The sequence below is a fragment of the Schistocerca serialis genome, chromosome 4 (genome assembly GCF_023864345.2).
Source record: "Schistocerca serialis cubense isolate TAMUIC-IGC-003099 chromosome 4, iqSchSeri2.2, whole genome shotgun sequence".
NCBI lineage: Eukaryota > Metazoa > Arthropoda > Insecta > Orthoptera > Acrididae > Schistocerca > Schistocerca serialis.
In genome coordinates this window covers 845,654,952-845,674,312 of record NC_064641.1, presented here as the reverse complement: position 1 = coordinate 845,674,312, position 19,361 = coordinate 845,654,952, and the positions used below count along the sequence as shown (strand labels likewise).

Below are 19,361 nucleotides of genomic sequence, written 5' to 3'. Positions count from 1 at the left end.
TCTTCAATAAGTGAAACAAAGTGGATGCTAGTCCTTAAGTAAAAGAAAAAAGTAAATGGAGCCACTTAGAGTTCCCAAATCACAAAGAAAGTAAGTAAGTTAGTTCCATGATACCGGTACTTGAAACAATCACACATGCTTCAGTGAAGACAATCTTAAAGTCTTAAGAGCTATTCATTAACACAGTGAATTAAGTTTCTGTAGTCTTGTGCTCTTTAATGAGCAGAATCTTGAAGCCCTAAAATCTTTAGGTTAAAACAGGAACATAAGTTTTCTCACTTCAGGTTTAAAACCAAAGTCCAAATCCAAGTTTTATTCAAGAAGAATAAACACTTAACAACTCCTCTGGTGTACATCACTGAAGGAGTACTGAGGGTCAACAGTAATGAAATATCTAAGCCTGACAAGGACAGAAACTTCCAGTCTGACACTATCTTGTTGGTTAGGAGAACAACAGTACAATTACACCATGTCTCTACGAGCACACTGCTTGTCACTTTGGAGTCCCAGCTGAGAAGGCAGCATGCTGTCCAGAAGTCAATGGGTCAGTCCTTCATGTGATGTAATGGGGATCTTCAGGTTGCAGGCTGTGACAAAACTGCTCTCCGGAGCTTGTGTGCCAGCCTAAACAGCTGCCTTGTAGACAGATACATGTGGTCCTGTTTTTGGCATGTTACATGGCAGATGCATGAAGAGGCCAATAACACCTACTGTTGCCATGTATGCAGCCTTGTGACTTGGCCAAAATGTTGTTGATGCCTTCTGCTGGTCTTGCTGCTGAGTTCTGAGGTTTTAAAGTTTCATGTCATCTGCACTGTAGAGGCTGAGCTTACTGCAGCACACATGATGAATAAGCTGTGCATGGTGGCACCTATGCCTAGAGTGCCATGGCACTCTCCAACATATCCTCAAAAAACTGCCGCCATCCTGGAGACTCAACTTGATTAACTCACCCCCCAATTTTTCTTTCACTTTTCTTTTAGGAATTTATTTTTACCCTTGTTTATTACTCTGAAGTGTATTCTTTTTCCTACTGCTCTTTCCCTTTATTCTTCTACATTCATATTTACTTCTTACTGTATCACTGTCATCAGCTTTGAACTGAAGCTGGCAAAGTGTTACTGATGTACTATCTTTGACCTCACACTTTCTCAGAAACCTTTTGTTTCATTTTTGCTTCCCTTCCTCCATACAACGCAACACTATCTTAACTCAGGGTTTGAGCGACTGTTTCTCCTCCTGCAGAAAGAACTTGGGGCTTCCAAATGTAAATGTACTTGATATTTATTTGTAAGTATTGTGTGTAAACTGGGAGCTGCACCAGCTGAAGGTAAGTATGGCCAGCACATCTCTCACTTTGTGAATTAAAACATTTCTAAATGGAATTTTCCTTTCTATACAATATACAGGCTGAGATTTTTTTATCTTGGCACAATAAAATATCTCAAAAACTAGGCATTGGTTAAAAAAATGCAGTAATAAATGTTCAAATATTATGAAAGGATAGATGCCACTAACCATACAGTGGAGATGCTGAGTCACAGACAGGCACAGCAAAAAGACTGTCACGAAACTTTTGGCCAACATGGCCTTTGTCAAAAATAGAAAAATAGCCCACACACACACACACACACACACACACACACACACACGACCACAGTCTCTGGCAGCTGAAACTAGACTACAAGCAGCAGCTACAGCGCATGATAGGAGAGGCAACTGGGTGGGAGTAAGGAGGAGGCTGTAGCAGGGAGGGGCAGGGGTAGCAGGGTAGGGGTGGGATATGCTAAAGTGCTGCTGGCGAACATCCAGGGATGAGGTGGAGAGAGGTTAGGGCAGCTCGATGCAGTCAAGGGGTTAGATGGAGGGGAGGGGAGGGGAGGGAGGAGGGGGGTGGAGGGGAGTGTAGCGGAAAAGGATTGAAGTAAAAAGACTGGGTATGTTGGTGGAATAGAGGGCTGTGTAGTGCTGGAATGGGAACAGGGAAGGGACTAGATGGGTGAGGATAATGACTAACTGAGGTTGAGCCCAGGAGGGTTACAGGAACATAGCTTATATTGCAGGGAGAGTTCCCACCTGCGCAATTCAGAAAGCTGGTGTTGGTGGGAAGGATCCATATGGTCTAGGCTGTGAAACAGTCATTGAAGTGAAGAACATCGAGTTTGGTAGTGTGCTCAGCAACAGAATGGTCCAGTTGTTTCTTTGACACAGTTTCAGTGGCCATTCATGCAAACAGACAGCTTGTTGGTTGTCATGCCCACGTAGAATGCAGCACAATGGTTGCAGCTTAGCTTGTAGATCACATAACTGGTTTCACAGGCAGCTCTGCCTTTGATGGGATAGGTGATATTTGGGACCAGAATGGAGTAGATGGTGGTGGTGGTGGTGGTGGAAGGATGTATGGGACAGGTCTTGCATCTAGGTCTACTACAGGGATATGAGCCATGAGGCAAGGAGTTTGGATTAGGGGACAGGTCTTGCATCTAGGTCTACTACAGTGATATTAGCCATGAGGCAAGGAGTTGGGAGCAGGGTTTTTTTAGGGATGGATGAGGATATTATGTAGGTTCAGTGGATGGTGGATACCACTGTGGAGGACAGGGGTGGGAAGGACAGTGGGCAGGACATTTCTCATTTCAGGACATGATGAGAGGTAGTTGAAATCCTGGCAGAGAATGTAATTCAGTTGCTCCAGTCCTGTGTAGTACTGAGTTACAAGGGGAATGCCCCTCTGTGGCCAAATGGTGGCACTTTGGGAGGTGGTGTCTGATTGGAAAGATAAGGCACAGGACATTTGTTTTTGTAAAGGTCTCATTGAGATCCTTGGTACATTTCAAGAGGGACCACTTACCACTGCAGATGTGACAGCCATGGGTGGCTAGGTTATATGGAAGAGACTTTTTGGTATGCAATGGGTGGCAGGTGTCAGAAGTGGAGGTATTGCTGGAGGTTGGTAGGTTTGATATGGACAGAGGTAGTGATGTAGCCATTTCTGAGGTGAAGTCAGCATCTAGGAAGGTGGCTTGTTGGGCTGAATAGAACCAGGTGAAGCAAATGGGGGAGAAGGTGTTGAAGTGCCGGCAGAATGTGGGTAGGGTGTACTGACCCTCAATCCAGTTTACAAAGATGCTATCAATGAATCTGAACCAGGTGAGGGGTTTAAGATTCTGGGTGTTTAGGATGGATTCTTCTAGATAGCCCATCAATAGGTTGGCATAGGATGCTGCCATGCGGGTGCCCATAGCCATACCCCAGATTTGTTTGTAGGTAATACCTTCAAAGGAGAAGTAATTGTGGGTGAGGATATAGTTGGTCCTGTTGACTAGGAAGGAGGTTGTTGGTTTGGAATCCATGGACTGTTGGGTAAGGTAGTGTTCAATACTAGTAAGGCCATGGGCATTAGGGATGTTCAAGTAAAGAGAGGCATAGTCACCAGTTGTTTGGTTTATGGTATTTAGAAAGCTTATAGAAGGAAGGTGTGCAGAGAGTGGTAGGGATGAGGAGAGAGTTGGACTCCAGGGAGAGGCTGTAGGATGGGTGTAACGAGTTGAGGAGAGACTGACAACCAATAAGCTGTCTGTCCGCATGAATGGCCAATGGGCCACCCTGTTGCTGAGCACGCCACCCAACACAATGCTCTTCATTTTAATGACTGCTTTACAGCCTGTGCCATACGGATCGTTCCCACCAACACCAGCTTTTCTGAACTTCGCAGGTGGGAACTCTCCCTGTAATATATCTTATGTTCCCATAACCTTCCTGGTCTCAACTTCCATTAGTCATTGTCCTCACCCATCTAGCCCATTCCCTGTTTCCATACCAGCACTACACATCCCTCTATTCCACCAATGCATCCAGTCTTTTTACTTATATCCTTCTCCACTACCCCCACCCCCGTCTTTCCCGCCCTCCATAAAACCTCCTTACTGCACCGAGCTGCCCTACCCTCTCTCCATCTCATCCCTGCACACTCCACAGTAGCACTTCAGCATCCCCCAGCCCCACCCTTACCCTGCTATATCCCTCCTCCTCCATAGTCAGCCTCCTCCTTACTTCCACCAAGTTGCCCCTCCCATCATGCACTGCTGCTGCTGCTCATAGTCTGGCTTCAGCTGCCAGAGACTGTGGTCGTGTGTGTGTGTGTGTGTGTGTGTGTGTGTGTGTGTGTGTGTGTGTTTGACAAAGGCTTTGTTGGCTGAAAGCTTATTTTGTGGCAGTCTTTTTTAAGGTGTCTATCTGTGACTCAGCATCTCCTCTTTATGGTGAGTAGCAACTACCCTTTCATAATATTGTTACATTCCATCCTTAATTTTCCATTTAATACATGTACATTATTTTTAAAAGTGCTATCCAGCAAGAGAAAGTTTGAAATCGTAAATAGGAACATATCATTTTCATTGTAGAATTGAATTTGATGGGAAAGAATACATCATATCACCACAAATGAAAAGACACAAAAAATATGCAAGAAAAGAAGCTTAAATGAACAAAACTTAACAGCCCCTTAGGATAAAACTTCAAAAAGAAGAATGGGAAATACTGGAAAAAGACTCTCCATCAGTGGATCATAAAGTGACTTATTTTATCGACACACTTTCCTACCATCTCAATATTACACATCCAGTAATAAAAACTAATGACAAAACCACAAATAAAAACAAAAAAATGGATAACAAAAGGCATTTTGGTCTCTAGTAACAAGTTAAAAATGATGCACAGAATATATAAAACTAGCATTGATGAAAACATTAAAGAGTATTACCGAAAATATAAAAGAATGTATGCTAAAGTACTGCAAGCAGCCAAAGTCTAGAAGCAAGAAAGTACATAAATAGTGCTGGTAATAAAAGCAAGGCTTGTTGGTCTATTATAAATACAAATTGCAAACCCTCCAACTCACAGGAACACAGCAAAATACAGTCCATGATCAGCAAAGAAGCTATAACTGAACAGAATAAAATCATAAATCTCTTCAATGACTATTTTGCCACAGTAGGCCAAAAACTAAAAGAAAAAACAAATAACAAAAAATACAAGAACATATGGAAAACATTTATTAATATAAATATAAAAACAGAGCTGTGTGGCAAATAACTAACGTGTTTAGCAGTTTTCTCCATGTAGCTGTTTTGAAACATTCATTCATTCAATATCTGACTCAATCTCATTGCACGCACCTTGCCCTTCATTTCTTAAATACGTTCCATCTTAACCAGGCTGCATTATTAGTTAGAATGCAGGGCAATAGAAGAGGAAATTGAAATTGTTTACATTTATGGAGACAGTGGCAGGAATGCTGTAATTCATTATGCTTCATGTTTTCCAAATGGTACAATCATGCACTTTTTTTGGATGGGTTATTTGATAGGTCTCCACTTACATTCACGAGAAAGGCACCATCAAAGAACATTTGCTGGAAGAATAATGAAACTGCAATATTAGCTGCAGTGAATCATAAACCCCACATTAGCACTTGGCAATTATATCATGAATAGGCAGACTACAGTTGCTGAATTTTGAAAGTTGAAAATATCATCCGTTTCATATTCCCCTCAGTCAGGAACTACATAGCAATGATTTCCAGAGCTGAGTAACAGTTTGCTAGTGGTTGCTTCAGTGAGTCCAAAGTGACTGCAATTTCTTGCCTCAGGTAGTCTTCTCCAGTGAGTCAACCTTCACAAACCACGCCATGGTTAATCAACACAACACACATTATAAGAATGTGGAAAACCCACATTGGTTATGGCACACTGAACATCAGCATCCTTGGAATGTGAATGCTTGGTGTAGAATGACTTGTGACAAACTCACTGATCGATTCTTTGTTGATGGCACCTTGAATGGTTATAAATATCAAACATATCCTTGTACTTGAGACAAATATTGTGGTTTCACTATTATGTTTGTCTCACACATTATTCTGCAGCAGCACGGGACGTATTAGATCACATGTATCATCATTCGTGAATCGGAATAGGTGGTCCAATGTGATTCAGTGTATCACCAGATTATACTGGAGACACTTATTGGTTGCATGGAATTATTTCATGTGTGAATAAATAAGTGCATCAAGGAATTATTCCATGTGTGAATAAATAAGTGCATCAAAGTAGGCAGCAACATTTTTGAGCATTTACTGTGAAATAATTCTTACAAACTAGACACCCATTGGTGAGAGGCAAGAGAACACAGCTCGAACAAGTTTTTCCACAATTGCTGAGCATGTATCGTTTTCTTTTTTTGATCCAATGCTTTTGAGAGATAATACTGATTTGAAACAAGATTTACATATTTTTTTCCCATGCAATCCAAATCTTCATTAAAATTGGGATGTTCCTATTTAAAATTTCAAAGTTGCCCCACACAGCACAACCTCGGGGTGGGTCATGGGGTTTGGGGAAAACATTTGTATCGCCAGATAGCATTTAAAAAAATACTGAACAGATATTTTTCCATTTTTTTAATCCATTGCATGTTTTTTGAGATATTTCCTGTCTCAAGTTAGCAAAGTCATCCTACACATGAGTGTTAATGTAAGTATTGTTATTTACCAGACTTATGAAACAAAACAGCAAATTCCACAGCTTCCCATCGATTAACATCTTGACTGCCATGAGGCCACTGCTGGCCACAGCAGAGCATTACACCTGAACCATGTGCCTGTCTCCATCCAAAGTAGAGCTTCACCGCTGATGCCTTAGCATAGCCTGGCAGTGAAACATCAATCACTGTGCATGTGCCAGTCAGTGTGTTAAAGACCAATAATAATAATAATAATAATAATAATAATAAACAGAATGATTGGTAGTTCAACTTGAGCTTCACCCAATCTAAATTATAAACAGAGGAACAAAACCATAATCCATGCTGCAACTGTTTGACTAATGAGCAAGTGATGAAAATCATAATTGGCTTTTTTTCTTAATGATTTATTCCTTAGCTTACTTTTTTTTAGCTTCAAAGTTGTAAAAGGCAGAGTTCTAGTATGAAGTATCGTGTTACAAAGAAGTTTCACTAGAATTCTTATGCTGAATGAGCTCCTCTGTAATATTTCCTCTAGCACAAATAAGAAGTTGAGGAAACTGCATAGGGAAACAGAACAATATTTATTTTACAATCACATGTACATTTCATTATACAAAAGAGTAAAAACAAAACATATACAACATAAAATACCACACAGCTTAGTTATGGTATTTTGTATAAATATGTACACATTCAAACTAAACCGTGAATGTAAAAGCATAGGCCTACTAATTAAAAGAAAATCTTTTAAGGCACAATAGTCCTAACTGGTCCTCAGTTGCCTATCTAATAAATGTTCTTATCTACAAGTATCATAAACACCAACAACAAAACTGTTATAAAAATATGTAAATGGTTTCTACAAAAGAGTTTCTGTAATTTTTTTTACATAATTTGTGTTGTTTGTACATTTTATAACATAATCAGCATAACAGCACTAAAATTATTTGCTAATTACTTTTATTCCTGAATCTGGTAGTTCATTTTTGAAGAAAATGCTGAAATTTACCAAGTGCCGCATAGTTGGACGTCCATGTGGGCAGTTCTGTAACAAGGGAGAAAAATATTTTTGAAAGACAGGTGATAATTAAATTCAATGTCTTTGTTCTACTGACATACAGAGTTCTACTAATGCAGTAACATGGTGGGAGACAAGATTTTTTTCTGAAGACTTCATCCTTGCTTCAAGGCACTACAGAGGAATCATGATGTACAAGTTCTGTGAAGAAAAGGTATTCAAAAATATTATGGCCTATGAAAAATACTTTAGTTACGATAAACAAAATTTTTACATATTTGGCAAAATTATTCACTAATCTTTACATTGATTGTAGGAACTCAGAAATACTCTTATCTCATTCCAGCACTCTATTTTCATTCCACACATTTCCAGCAAATATTTTAGGCCCACAAGATGTAACAGAGCTAGATATAACCATCCTACTTGTTCTTCTGCCACTCCTGACATCGATGTGTGTGTGTGTGTGTGTGTGTGTGTGTGTGTGTGTGTAATATCTTACTTTGTGGAGACTGCATAAGAGACTGTTAGATAAAATAGTTAATTTCTTGATCAGACCTTATTTTATCACATTTGATTATTAACAATATGGTCCTCAATAACAAACAATAATATTATGGTTGCTTTACCTAGAAATAATTTTCATAAAGAAATAGTCATAATTTGAAATTCTTCAAGAATACACGGAGATGAAATTTGCAGTGAGCTAATAGATGTTTGCTTGTCAACAGATATAGCTTGCTTAAAAGGCCTCATTTTGCTCTTTTCCATAAGCATTTTATTTTTTACAAAATCTTCCTATTTTAAAAATAATTCATAATCAAAAGTCTTGTATTCCAGAATGTGTGAATCATAAATAATGGTTATTTCCAACATTCATTACAATAGTTTTCTAACTCACATTTTTCTCATTTGAAAAGTGCCTATTATTGCTAGAAGAACTTGTTAATTTGCTAATTATCCAATTTGGAAAATTTCATTTTTTCAGTAACTTCTGGTGGGTTTCTGGAAATGCCCACAGTAGCAGATTTTAGATTCTATTTACATAAAATAGTACATATAATTTTGCACTTTTGCTACTACAGCTAAACACATTTCCATTTTGTTCATTATAATTTTGTACCCTCTAATTTTGCTCTCTTTTGTGTTAATATTTAATATGTAACACCAAATTTATATTTATATTTTTACATGCCTCTGTAAGTACACTTAGACAATGCTTCCTTCAGTATGCAATAGTGAACCAAAGTGTAAAGATCTCTGGGTCATCGTCAATGAGCTTGCATTAAGTAGCCAACTTGATAACATCTCTCCATCAGAGTCATCAAAATGTACAATTATTTTGTAAATTAGTCTGCAGCTAACTGGTAAATCGTTAATAGTGTACTGACGGTACTGGAGTCTGTCCTCAGTGTGATATCAAAATGTACAGTTATGATGTTTAACCTGTTGTAACTGCGACCAGGACGGTCACGGGGTAGCACCGACGGAAGGCGCAGCTGGACCCACAGAGAGGCCCGCGAACAACAACACAACGGAAAAGGACGGACACAGCCAACGTAGGACAGTACGAATACAACAAGACCGAACAACAGAGTCACAAGGAAACAAACTCGTACACGAACCAGGAAGAAAGCAGTCTAGTGCAAGCGAGGTGTAAACCGGCATAAGCGAGATTAGACTGACTGGCTGAGCGAGTGACCGGCGTTTTAAGTACGCTATCGGGGGCACTGCTATTGGCCACTGGGACCACGTGTTCCACTGTGGCGCCCCCACACTAAAAGCGAGCCAGGAGGCGCGCGCCGCCACAGCTTACGGTGCAGCGACCTCTATGGGTCTTCGACATTCATCACATCTGGCGTGGATTCAAATTCCGCGGCACGCGGTACCAGATAACCAAGAATACAAATTTAACAGGTACTATGTGCAGTGACTCCATAACCAAATTAAATGCCAAGTTATGTGTCAATCGGAATTGGATAATAAAAGTGTGTAGTAAAACTGCTGCCACTAGGTCAAAACATTTGTATGTATGTTGCTGGCCCTGTGATGTAAGTACTATCTCAATTATTGAATACAAGGTGATCATCAACATTTTTCTGATGTCAATAAATGTGAAAAGATCACAATTTTCACAGCACTGTGTATGTCATTTAACAAACTGGTCACTAAACTAAATTATAGCAAGTAGCCAGACACAGAAGTGCAGCAGCATTACTACCTATGCTAAATCTAGGTCTGTAACATTAGAGAGACTGAGTTTCAGTTAGTAATTTTCCTCAGCACAGGCTGGTGTGATCACATCACATGCTTTTCTAAATCTGAAGGCCTGTGTCTGACGGCTTAGTTTATGTTTAAATGTACTATTAAATGTGCCTGTTTGCTGCTCGATGCCTCCTCTATGTGATGAGTAGCAATCTAGTCTAGCTATATCGTTTTTTAGATAGCATTAGAGAAACACAAGTTTTTTACTCGTAATTACAGATAATATATATTTTTATAATGTGATTCTGCACAAAAAAGAACTTCACATTATGTGCTATTGAAAGTTATACTATAGTAAGATGTTTCTTAGTAAATGTCTTTGCTAGAACATACTTCATATTGTCCTGTTGGTCTTCTCCTAATTGTCTTGGCAAAATGTTTGGAAAATCCCTTAATATGAGAAGAGCTACAGTACTTCTGTTGTTTGTGGTGTGTGTCTAACTGATGATCCTCATGGAGGAGAAGATACAACTAACTGTTTATGGGGACTTATCATGAATTCCATTCTGCTGTTTTCAATAATACATTGTTTTTTATGCACAGAAGATATGTACTGAGGCATGCAACATTCAACAAACGGAAAAATCGTCTCTGATAATACTTTATCAGGATGCTACAGCCATTTGGTACTCCTACAATTGGGAATAACTCCCAAGTATATTGTTTTGTTGTAACCTAGACCAGCATCTACATCTACATCCATACTCAGCAAACCACCATGAAGCGCACTTCAGAGAGTACATCTTTTTGTATCAGTTTTTAGGGTTCTTTCCTGTTCATTCATGTACAGAATGAGGGAAGACTGAATATCTGAATCCCCCTGTGCGTGCTGTAATTATTCTAATCTTGTCCTCATGGTCCCTATGTAAGCAATACCTAGGGAGTGGTTGTATATTCCTGGCGTCATCATTTAAAGCAGATTCTTGAAACTTTTGTTAGTAGATTTTCTTGGAATAGCTTATGCCTATCTTCAAGATTCTGCCAGTTCAGTTTCTTCAGCATCACTGTAACACTCTCCCACGGGTCAAACAAACCTACGACCATTCGTCCTGCCCTCCTCTGTATATGTTCAATCGTCGCGGTTAGTACTATCTGGTATGGGTCTCACACATCTGAGCAATATTCTAGAATGGGTCGTACAAGGGATTTGTAAGCAATCTTGTTTGCAGGCTGATTGCACTTCCCCAGTATTCTACCAATAAGCTGGAGTCTAGCGTCTGCTTTATCCACAGCTGAAACTATGTGATCATTCCATTTCATATCTTTACAAATTGTTACACCCAGGTTTTTGTATGAATTGGCCAATTCCAATTGTGACTCACTGATATCATAGTCAGAGAATACCACATTTTTTTCATTTTGTAAAGTGCACAATTTTACATTTCTGAACATTTAAAGCAAGTTGCCAATATTCGCACCACTTTGAAATCTTATCAAGATCTGACTGAATATGCCGCTTCTTTCACACGGTACTTCATTATAGACAACTGCATCATCAGCAAAAAGTCTGACATTGGTATTAATACTGTCCACAAGGTTATTAATGCACAATATGAATAGCAAGGGTCCCAGGACACCTCCCTGGGGCATGCCCGAAGTTACTTCTACATCTGACAATGACACTCCTAGATAACATGTTGTGACCTCCCACTAAAAAGTCCTCAATCCACTCACCAATTCCACCTGATACTCCATCTGTTCGAACTTTCAACAATGTAGGTATGGTACTGAGTCAAATACTTTTCAGAAATCAAGAAGTACTACATCTATGTGACTGCCTTGATCCGAGGCTTTCAGTGTGTCATGTGAGAAAAGTGTGAGTTGGGTTTCACATGATCAATGTTGGCAGAGAGAAGGTTATACTGTTTAAGACATCTCCTTATGTTTGAGATGAGAATATTTTCTGAAATTTACAACAAATCTGTGTCAAGACTATTGGACAGTAGTTTTGTGGATCACTTCTACTACCCTTCTCATAGACGGGTGTGACAACTACTGGGTTATTGTTCAAGGGATCTACGATATAGACTATAATTAGAAGAGGGACTAACTCATATGAATTTTCAATATAGAATCTGATAGGGATTCCATTAGGCCCTGAAGCTTTGTTCAATTTTAACGATTTCAGCTGTTTATCAACACTGCTGACACTAATACTGATTTCACACACCTGGCAGTGGTCTGAGGATTAAATTAGGGCAAGTCTCCTGGGTTTTCTTTGTAAAGGAACATTCTGAAATGGAGTTTAGCATTTCAGCTTTTGTTTTGCTCCCTTAATTTCAGTTCCTGTCCCATTTGATAGGGAATGGACACTAACTCTGGTGCCACTAACAGCTTTTACATACGACCAGAATTTCCTTGGGTTTTGTGAAAAGGCTTCATGCATTGGTCTGTTGACAGCCGAACACATTTCATTAAGCATCCCTCTACACACAGTGCTAGGTTTTGTTTTACACCTATTATTCACTGATCTCTGTTTCTTTACAGTGACTGTATATGATGGAGGACATATATATCCAGTGCATGGTCAACCATTCTTCTACACTTGAGCCGAAGTTCCTCTACATGCTCCTGCCCTGTGCTGAAAGTTTGAAGTTCCTCATTTAGATATGAAATGACTGATTTTTTTATCTGTTTTACTAAATGTATATATCTTTCTGCTTATTTTAGCTAACCATTGTACTCTGGTAATCTTTGTGGCCATAACCACATCATAATCATTGAAGCCATTTTCATTGTGGATATCTTCAAAGAGGTCATCTCTATTTGTTGCCATTAGATTCACTATATTTCCATCATGAGTTGGGTTCCGAACTATCTGTGCAAGATAGTTTTCAAAGAAGGCATTCAGTAATATTTCAAAGGATGTGTTATCAGGGCCACCACTAACAAAATTGTAATTTCTCCGAGTGATTGCTGGACGATTAAGGTCTGCACTGATTAGTATAATATGGTTGAGGAACTTATGTACAAGTGAACCAAGGTGTTATCTAAAGTTTTCAATTGCATCACGAAACAAGTCTGGTGGGCAAAAGAAGGAGACAATTACCACTTGATGCCCACCCCTGAAACTGAATCTTGCCCAAACAATCTCGCATGCAGCTTCAGTTTCTATCTTGGTGGGTTTGAATTTTGTGTCTCCTGCGGCAAATACACCACTTCCATTTCCCTGTTAGCCTTTAAATATACACTTAAATTTTCCGCCAAAAATTTTAATCAGCTGTCTGTACCTTTTATTATGTGAGCTTCATTGCTTTTCAAGAGCACTTCAAACTCTGGCATTTTGTTGTGAATACTTCAGCAGTTAATCACTAATATTTTAATACTCTCACCTGAGGGAGGCATTTTTTTCCCCCAATATTGCACTGATAATTCTTTCCTATAGCTATCGTTATCTACAATGGATGGAGGATCACCTGATCTAAAAAATCTTTGTGTGCACCCCACACGCAGTCAGTTACCTGGGTAACAGCCTCTGATGTGTAGTGGACAACTGACCCATTTTGGGGGTCCCTACAGTTCTTAACCCTAAGGCACTGAATGTACCTGGTGTCCTATCCTGTCCCTTACCGCCATTTCCCCAAGGGGTACCATCATTCGTTGTGCGTTTGAACTCTTAATGATTAATAGACACTAACCCTTTTGCATGGATGAGTAATGACAGTTCCCATACCGTCCGCAGAGGAGGCAGGGTTCACAGGAGATGATAGTCTTTAAGTACCTTTGGTACCAATATCACAGGTACATTGACTTTCGGGAGTTCTTCCAACACACCGATCTGCAGCAGTTGCCAATCTTTTGACAGTAGTAAGGGTAATTTCGAGCTGCTTATGAACATCAGTCAACTCATCCTGTGCTTGCGAAAGCATTCACAGTGGGGCTGCATTTTGGCTGGAGCAATGTATTACAGCACATAGAACAAATAACTTTAAACTAAGCCTGCTGATTATATTTTATATTTGTTGAGTTAAAAAAAATTATTAATTCCTTATACAAACTGAAGCAAATACACCAAATGAGATTCCTATTTAAGACAACAGAAAAACCTGTGACAAAAATTACTAATTTTCTAAAACTTTCTGAGGTTAACTATAGCTATTATCAAACTCAGAAATAGAGTTAATTTACAGTATATGTGTGTGTAATATATTCACCTCTTTAAGATAAAACTAGATGTAACACAATATGTTAGTTAGAATATCTGCTACAGTAACTAAATCACAAACACCAATTTACTATGAATTAGACAATGCGCATAACAAAGGTAACTTCCAAAAAATCTCAAAAATGCACATTTAATTGCATCAATATACAATGAAATTCAGGGTGATCTATTATTTGGGAGTAACTGTGAATCACAAACCCTGATTTGTTATGATATAAAGTTGTCCAAAACCCAGTAGCTTTTGAAAATATAGTTTTATAAGTGCCAAAAATTCTCAAAAATAACTTATTTCTCATGTAATTATCCAATGAAATTAGAGAATGATTGTTTTGAATGAACACAGGCCTACTGTTCTCAAAAATTTTAAAAGAGCACAAATAAGTTTAAGTTTGCAACTCACGATAAAAGTAGGAGTTTACCGCGGCACTTGCAAATGTTCGAAATTTCATGATACAAATGGGTACTCATACAATCAATGAAAAATTATGCAGAAGTGATGTGAACAGTAAAATATGTGACTCTAGAATTCCAAATCAGCACACAAATCCTGCACACATGGTCTCACACAAAGTAAAATGCTTGTTTCTGGACACTATTACATTTTCTCCCTTCTGCACAGTTTTTATTTTTTCATGAATCCCGGAAAGTCCTTTGTGTCTTGCCACACTGGGCTGGTAACATCATTGTCCTTGCTTGTTAGTTTCTCTGTCAAATCTGGACTATTCTTTCAATTGTCAATGTAAATACAGAAACCTTTTTCTACCAAATCACACACAGGTACCAAAACAATTCATATATATTTGTAAGAGCTTGTACATAATCCATAAAATTTAATGCCAAATCCACTGCATTTTGAAGAAATAAACTGGATGTATACTAGGCATTTTTGCCATGGTAATATACATTTGTCAATAGTAATCTCCCTGTGTGACACGTAAACTTATCTGAATTTATATCTCAGATGCTCCATAATAATTGGTTTTACTTTGAAGAGATTTCTACACATTTTCCCAAAAGCTTGGTAAACTTAGTTGCTTCAGCAACTTACAATAGACTGCTGATAGAAAGGTAGCAAGTTCCTTAATACAAGCCACACTCATGAGTAATTGGGTTAGCTCCTACGTTGGATGAGAACACCTTTGCCACCATAGCTTGGTGAGACAATTTGCCAAGATGTGAATGGAGTTCACCAGACCTTTTACTGGCTGTAGGAATGACAGTAGAGTGCACAAAGCATAAAAAACTACTATTATAAGATTTGATTGAGGCTAGATTATGTGCAACTGACTCATGAGACATTCCCATTTACAGTATCATACAATATTGAATTTTTTCGTGACACCAAGCCAATGGGGTTCCACGAGTCTCTCAATTCAGGGTGAATTGCTGTTTCTGTGGTTAAACACCATGAGCAACATTTTGGTATTTGACATCACCATTATACTGCAACTGCACACTGAAACAGTAGGCACATGGGCTAGAGACCACCAAATTTCAAAATGATACAATGCTTGACAACAGCATCCATGACACGCAGAATCACGCCCAGGGGCTACAGAGCCCCCCCCCCACTCCCCCCCCCCCCCCCCCCCCCCCCCCCACATGTGTGCACCACTGGTGATCACCAGTCCAGAGTAGATAGATCAACATGCCTACAGGTATGAAGGAGGACAATACATCACCAGATTTCTTCCAAACTGTCTCAGAATGGTTTGAGGAATACATTTATGGGCATGACGATACTTGTGTGGCTCACCAGCCACCTGACCTCTGTCATATTCAGCGCATCACCACAAGTTGTGGGCAGCATTTGAACAATTATTAATCAGGACAAATATGTCAACATTTTTGCTATAGGAGTCCATGCCACAAGTGTCACCAGGGTCATCGGGGTGAAAAAAATACACTACAGGTAGGTGTGTGTAATACAACTCTGCATTACTCAGTTTAGAACTGTACACGTTGCTATCAGCTTGAGTTGCCTTTTCTCTGTTGATCAAATGTAGCTGATTTTCTGTTTCATGATCACCTATCTTGATATCTGCTATTCTGGTGTCATACGATAACTGAAATGAGGAGTAGTACTGCGATCTGCCACAGTGAAGCAAGTTTGGAGATCAGAACTCACTATATTAACCTTTCCTGCGTCAATCCCTATTTTGGTACCAATGTGATCAGTGGGTGACTGGACAGAAAACTTTCATCCACTTATTCACTTTGCACTAAGCAAAAACTTCTAAGGGCTTTGTCAGACTGGTAGATAGAATTTTAGTTTAAAATTCATTGAACACTTCTCACAATGCTCGTGTTATATTCATTTTGACTTTGTTTATTAGCATTTTGGATTCTTTTTAATCTATGATGGCGATGTATTTCCTTTTATGATTTGCACCATGGCTATTGAATCATGACAAGTCTTTCTCACTTCACAATCACGCTAAATACAGCCATCAAGAATCCACATTTTCAGTTTGAGACAACTGCTGTTGCCTGCTTATGTTATCTTCAATCTGTTTCTGTCACACCCGCAGTCACTAACGTAATAACAGCCTTACGGTCAGTGTTTCCCTCCTCCATATTACTTGAAATGAAAAATTCAAGTCTGTCACAAGAAGAACTAAGACTTATTTTCACGAGTTGGTTAAGTAACTGCTAAATTTTTTTATAAAATATTTATAAATATTATAATTTTTTTATAAACCTAGTACAAATCTCCAAAATCCTGTTCCTGTCACTTGTGACTCTCCCAGACTGTTGCTGGTAAATTGAAATCTCCACTTGCCACCATAGTATTAACACAATTTTCACACAACAGTCTCCAAGTTTTCCCTAGAGTGTTTTATCATTTCAGCTTCTATGGGAGTGTGTCTGTGAAATCGTCTACTTACCATGGCAATTATAAAATAACAGTAGGGGTAAAGGTAGTGGAACACCACATAACTGAAGTGTTGAAATACTGACAGGCACATGAACAGGACAATGCTACTGAACTTTCAAACAAATTTTTCATCAGAGATTATAGAATACACACAAACCTGCACACTAGATTGTTCCAGCTGACTGCAATATGCCAGCATTGCAACTTGATTGGGTTGAAGTGTACAAGGTGGAGTGAGTGAGCGGTAAAAGGAAGTGGAGAGCATTTGATTACTAATTGTACCCTTCTGGCAATGTGTACAAAACAATGTAATGAAGAATTCGCTAACAGAATTCAGACCCATAACACCAGAAACTCCTAGAATCAGAGGCTTTAAAGAAACCTATATCCAGTAAAACAACTGCTCTGATGGTATGCAACTTGCAGTAATGTATGCAGCATATGTGGGCAATAAAGGTGTGTAATGGATGGGTGGATGGGGTGGGGGAGGGGGGGGGGGGGGGGAAGTAGGGGGGCGGGGGTTAAGCACCTGAAAACAAAAGAGTGGAAACAAACAAATTTTCAGGCAATCACCCAACCTGTGACTAAGAGCAAATTTATGTTGTCAGAGTAAGAAGGGAAACAGTCAGTGATGATTCCACTTGCTTATTGTCTGTGTTTTTTATTTTCTTCTTCTTCTTCTTCTTCTCCTCCTCCTCCTCCTCCTCCTCTTTTTTTGCCTTATACGCCTGTTGTGAGTGCTGCACTATATGGAAAATCAGCTCACAGTACTGAATTCAAACAAAGGCAGAATATGCAACCAGTATATTTACTAGAATACTAGGAGAAAACATTATGGGACTGTACAAGTCATAGAGAGTGAATAATAAAAGCACAACAAAGGGATCATGAGTATTTTGTATGTGATGTTTGATGTCGCTGGTTAGAGAAAGATGTACGCATTAGTTGTCCTAGAACCAGACGGCAGCAGCAGAGGGCTAATGCTTACAACACCATACTACCTACTGCATATAGCAAAGGGTTCAGATCGGAACCACATTTGCACTGGAGTAACTACCAGCATTTATCATTGGGGGGGCAGGGGGAGGTGGAGGGGGGGGGCAATGGTGTAGGGTGTCGATCTCTGACATGAGTGGCTTTTTCATGACTACTAATGGTGGCCATACGCCACTATGAGCCTGCACCAATATGTAATGTCAGTGACAGTCCATGACTGACTGCAACATGAATGAATGAAGTATGCACCTTCATTCCATTTGTGTGACTATACATATAATCTGCCCACTGTGTGCACATATTTTGTGTTCAGCTATGGTTTCATGGAGTTCATTTTCTGTTTCTCATTGTACACGAAGACTGCTTGTAGAATTTTTGTAAACACACAAGTAAAAACTGTTTTCTCCCTTAAAGAAAAGAATAAAACAGTAGAATAACACAATATAAGCAGAAGAAAGTAAGAAGTAATAGTATTTGCAATCAACAAACCTCCAATAAGTAGGTTATGAAACCTCATATATATGAGACATTTCCTAAAAAGTAAATTGATTCACTGTAAATTATGCAGCAATGCTGTAATGTGTTCATTAAGCAAACATACTAATATTATTTGAGATAAAAAAGGAAGATGACACACAAATAAATGCAACAAGGGAACTTACCCAGGGGCTGTCCATCTCACCCATATGATCAACAATTCTTCGCATTTCTGCCAGACTAAGATCTGTTCCAATCATAACGGCCTTACGACATGCTCGTGATGCAAACATTGCCCGTACACGAGTTGGTCGACACATTACATGGGGTGCACCCTGAGAGAAAAACATACGTCTCAGTCAACAGCTTTAAGTTGTTGCGAAATAATTACAATAGTAATGGTAATAATATAATAATAATAATAATAATAATAAGAAGAAGAAGAAGAAGAAGGAGAACTATGGAGGTGAAACATCAGGAAACAAAATATGGAACACATATTTTATATAAGAATTAACGCACTCAGAGTAAATTTTCTTTCCACATGTCCTCAAGGAAATGGACCTCAACCTTGTCCACTAGATCAAAAAACTTAAAACTAATTTTAATACCTTGAAAATGATTACCAAGACGTGAATATGTACAGACTAAAGAACTAATATAATTACTGGGTAACTGCTACCAAGTATCATCAAAAGGGGGAGAAAAAAGGGATGTTGCCATGTTAACTTATGGTGACAATATTACTGCACTTTAGATGTTCAGAAGTCTAATAGTGCATAACACTTCATTATTCCATATTACTAATAGTATAAACTTGAATTGGTTCTGCAGACAATCCACTGTTGAATAGAAAGACCTGACACCAACAAATCTTACAAGCTTCTCTTAAACTGTATATTATTTTACAAGCTGCTAAGCACATTTGTCAGAAGATATTGCAAATGTGTGTTCCTGAACAACGGGCACCTGTTTGGATCAAAGTGCCTTAGAGTCTTTATATACAGTTATTCATATTTCTAGTTCTCATGCCAACC

The 19,361-nt window shown here is 38.9% G+C and overlaps 1 protein-coding gene across 3 annotated transcripts in view; it reads right to left on the bottom strand.

Moving 5' to 3' along the window:
* Positions 1-7,087: 7,087 nt before the first annotated feature.
* The window catches only part of LOC126473471 (mismatch repair endonuclease PMS2), a 143,344-nt gene continuing 131,070 nt past the window's right edge, over positions 7,088-19,361 (bottom strand). For all 3 annotated transcript variants that reach the window (XM_050100544.1, XM_050100545.1, XM_050100546.1), the window contains 2 exons: positions 18,510-18,659; positions 7,088-7,570 (listed from right to left, as the gene is read on the bottom strand). In XM_050100544.1, coding sequence (XP_049956501.1) covers positions 7,469-7,570; positions 18,510-18,659 — 252 coding nt within the window. In that variant the 3' untranslated portion in view covers positions 7,088-7,468. The remainder of the gene's footprint in view (positions 7,571-18,509; positions 18,660-19,361) is intronic.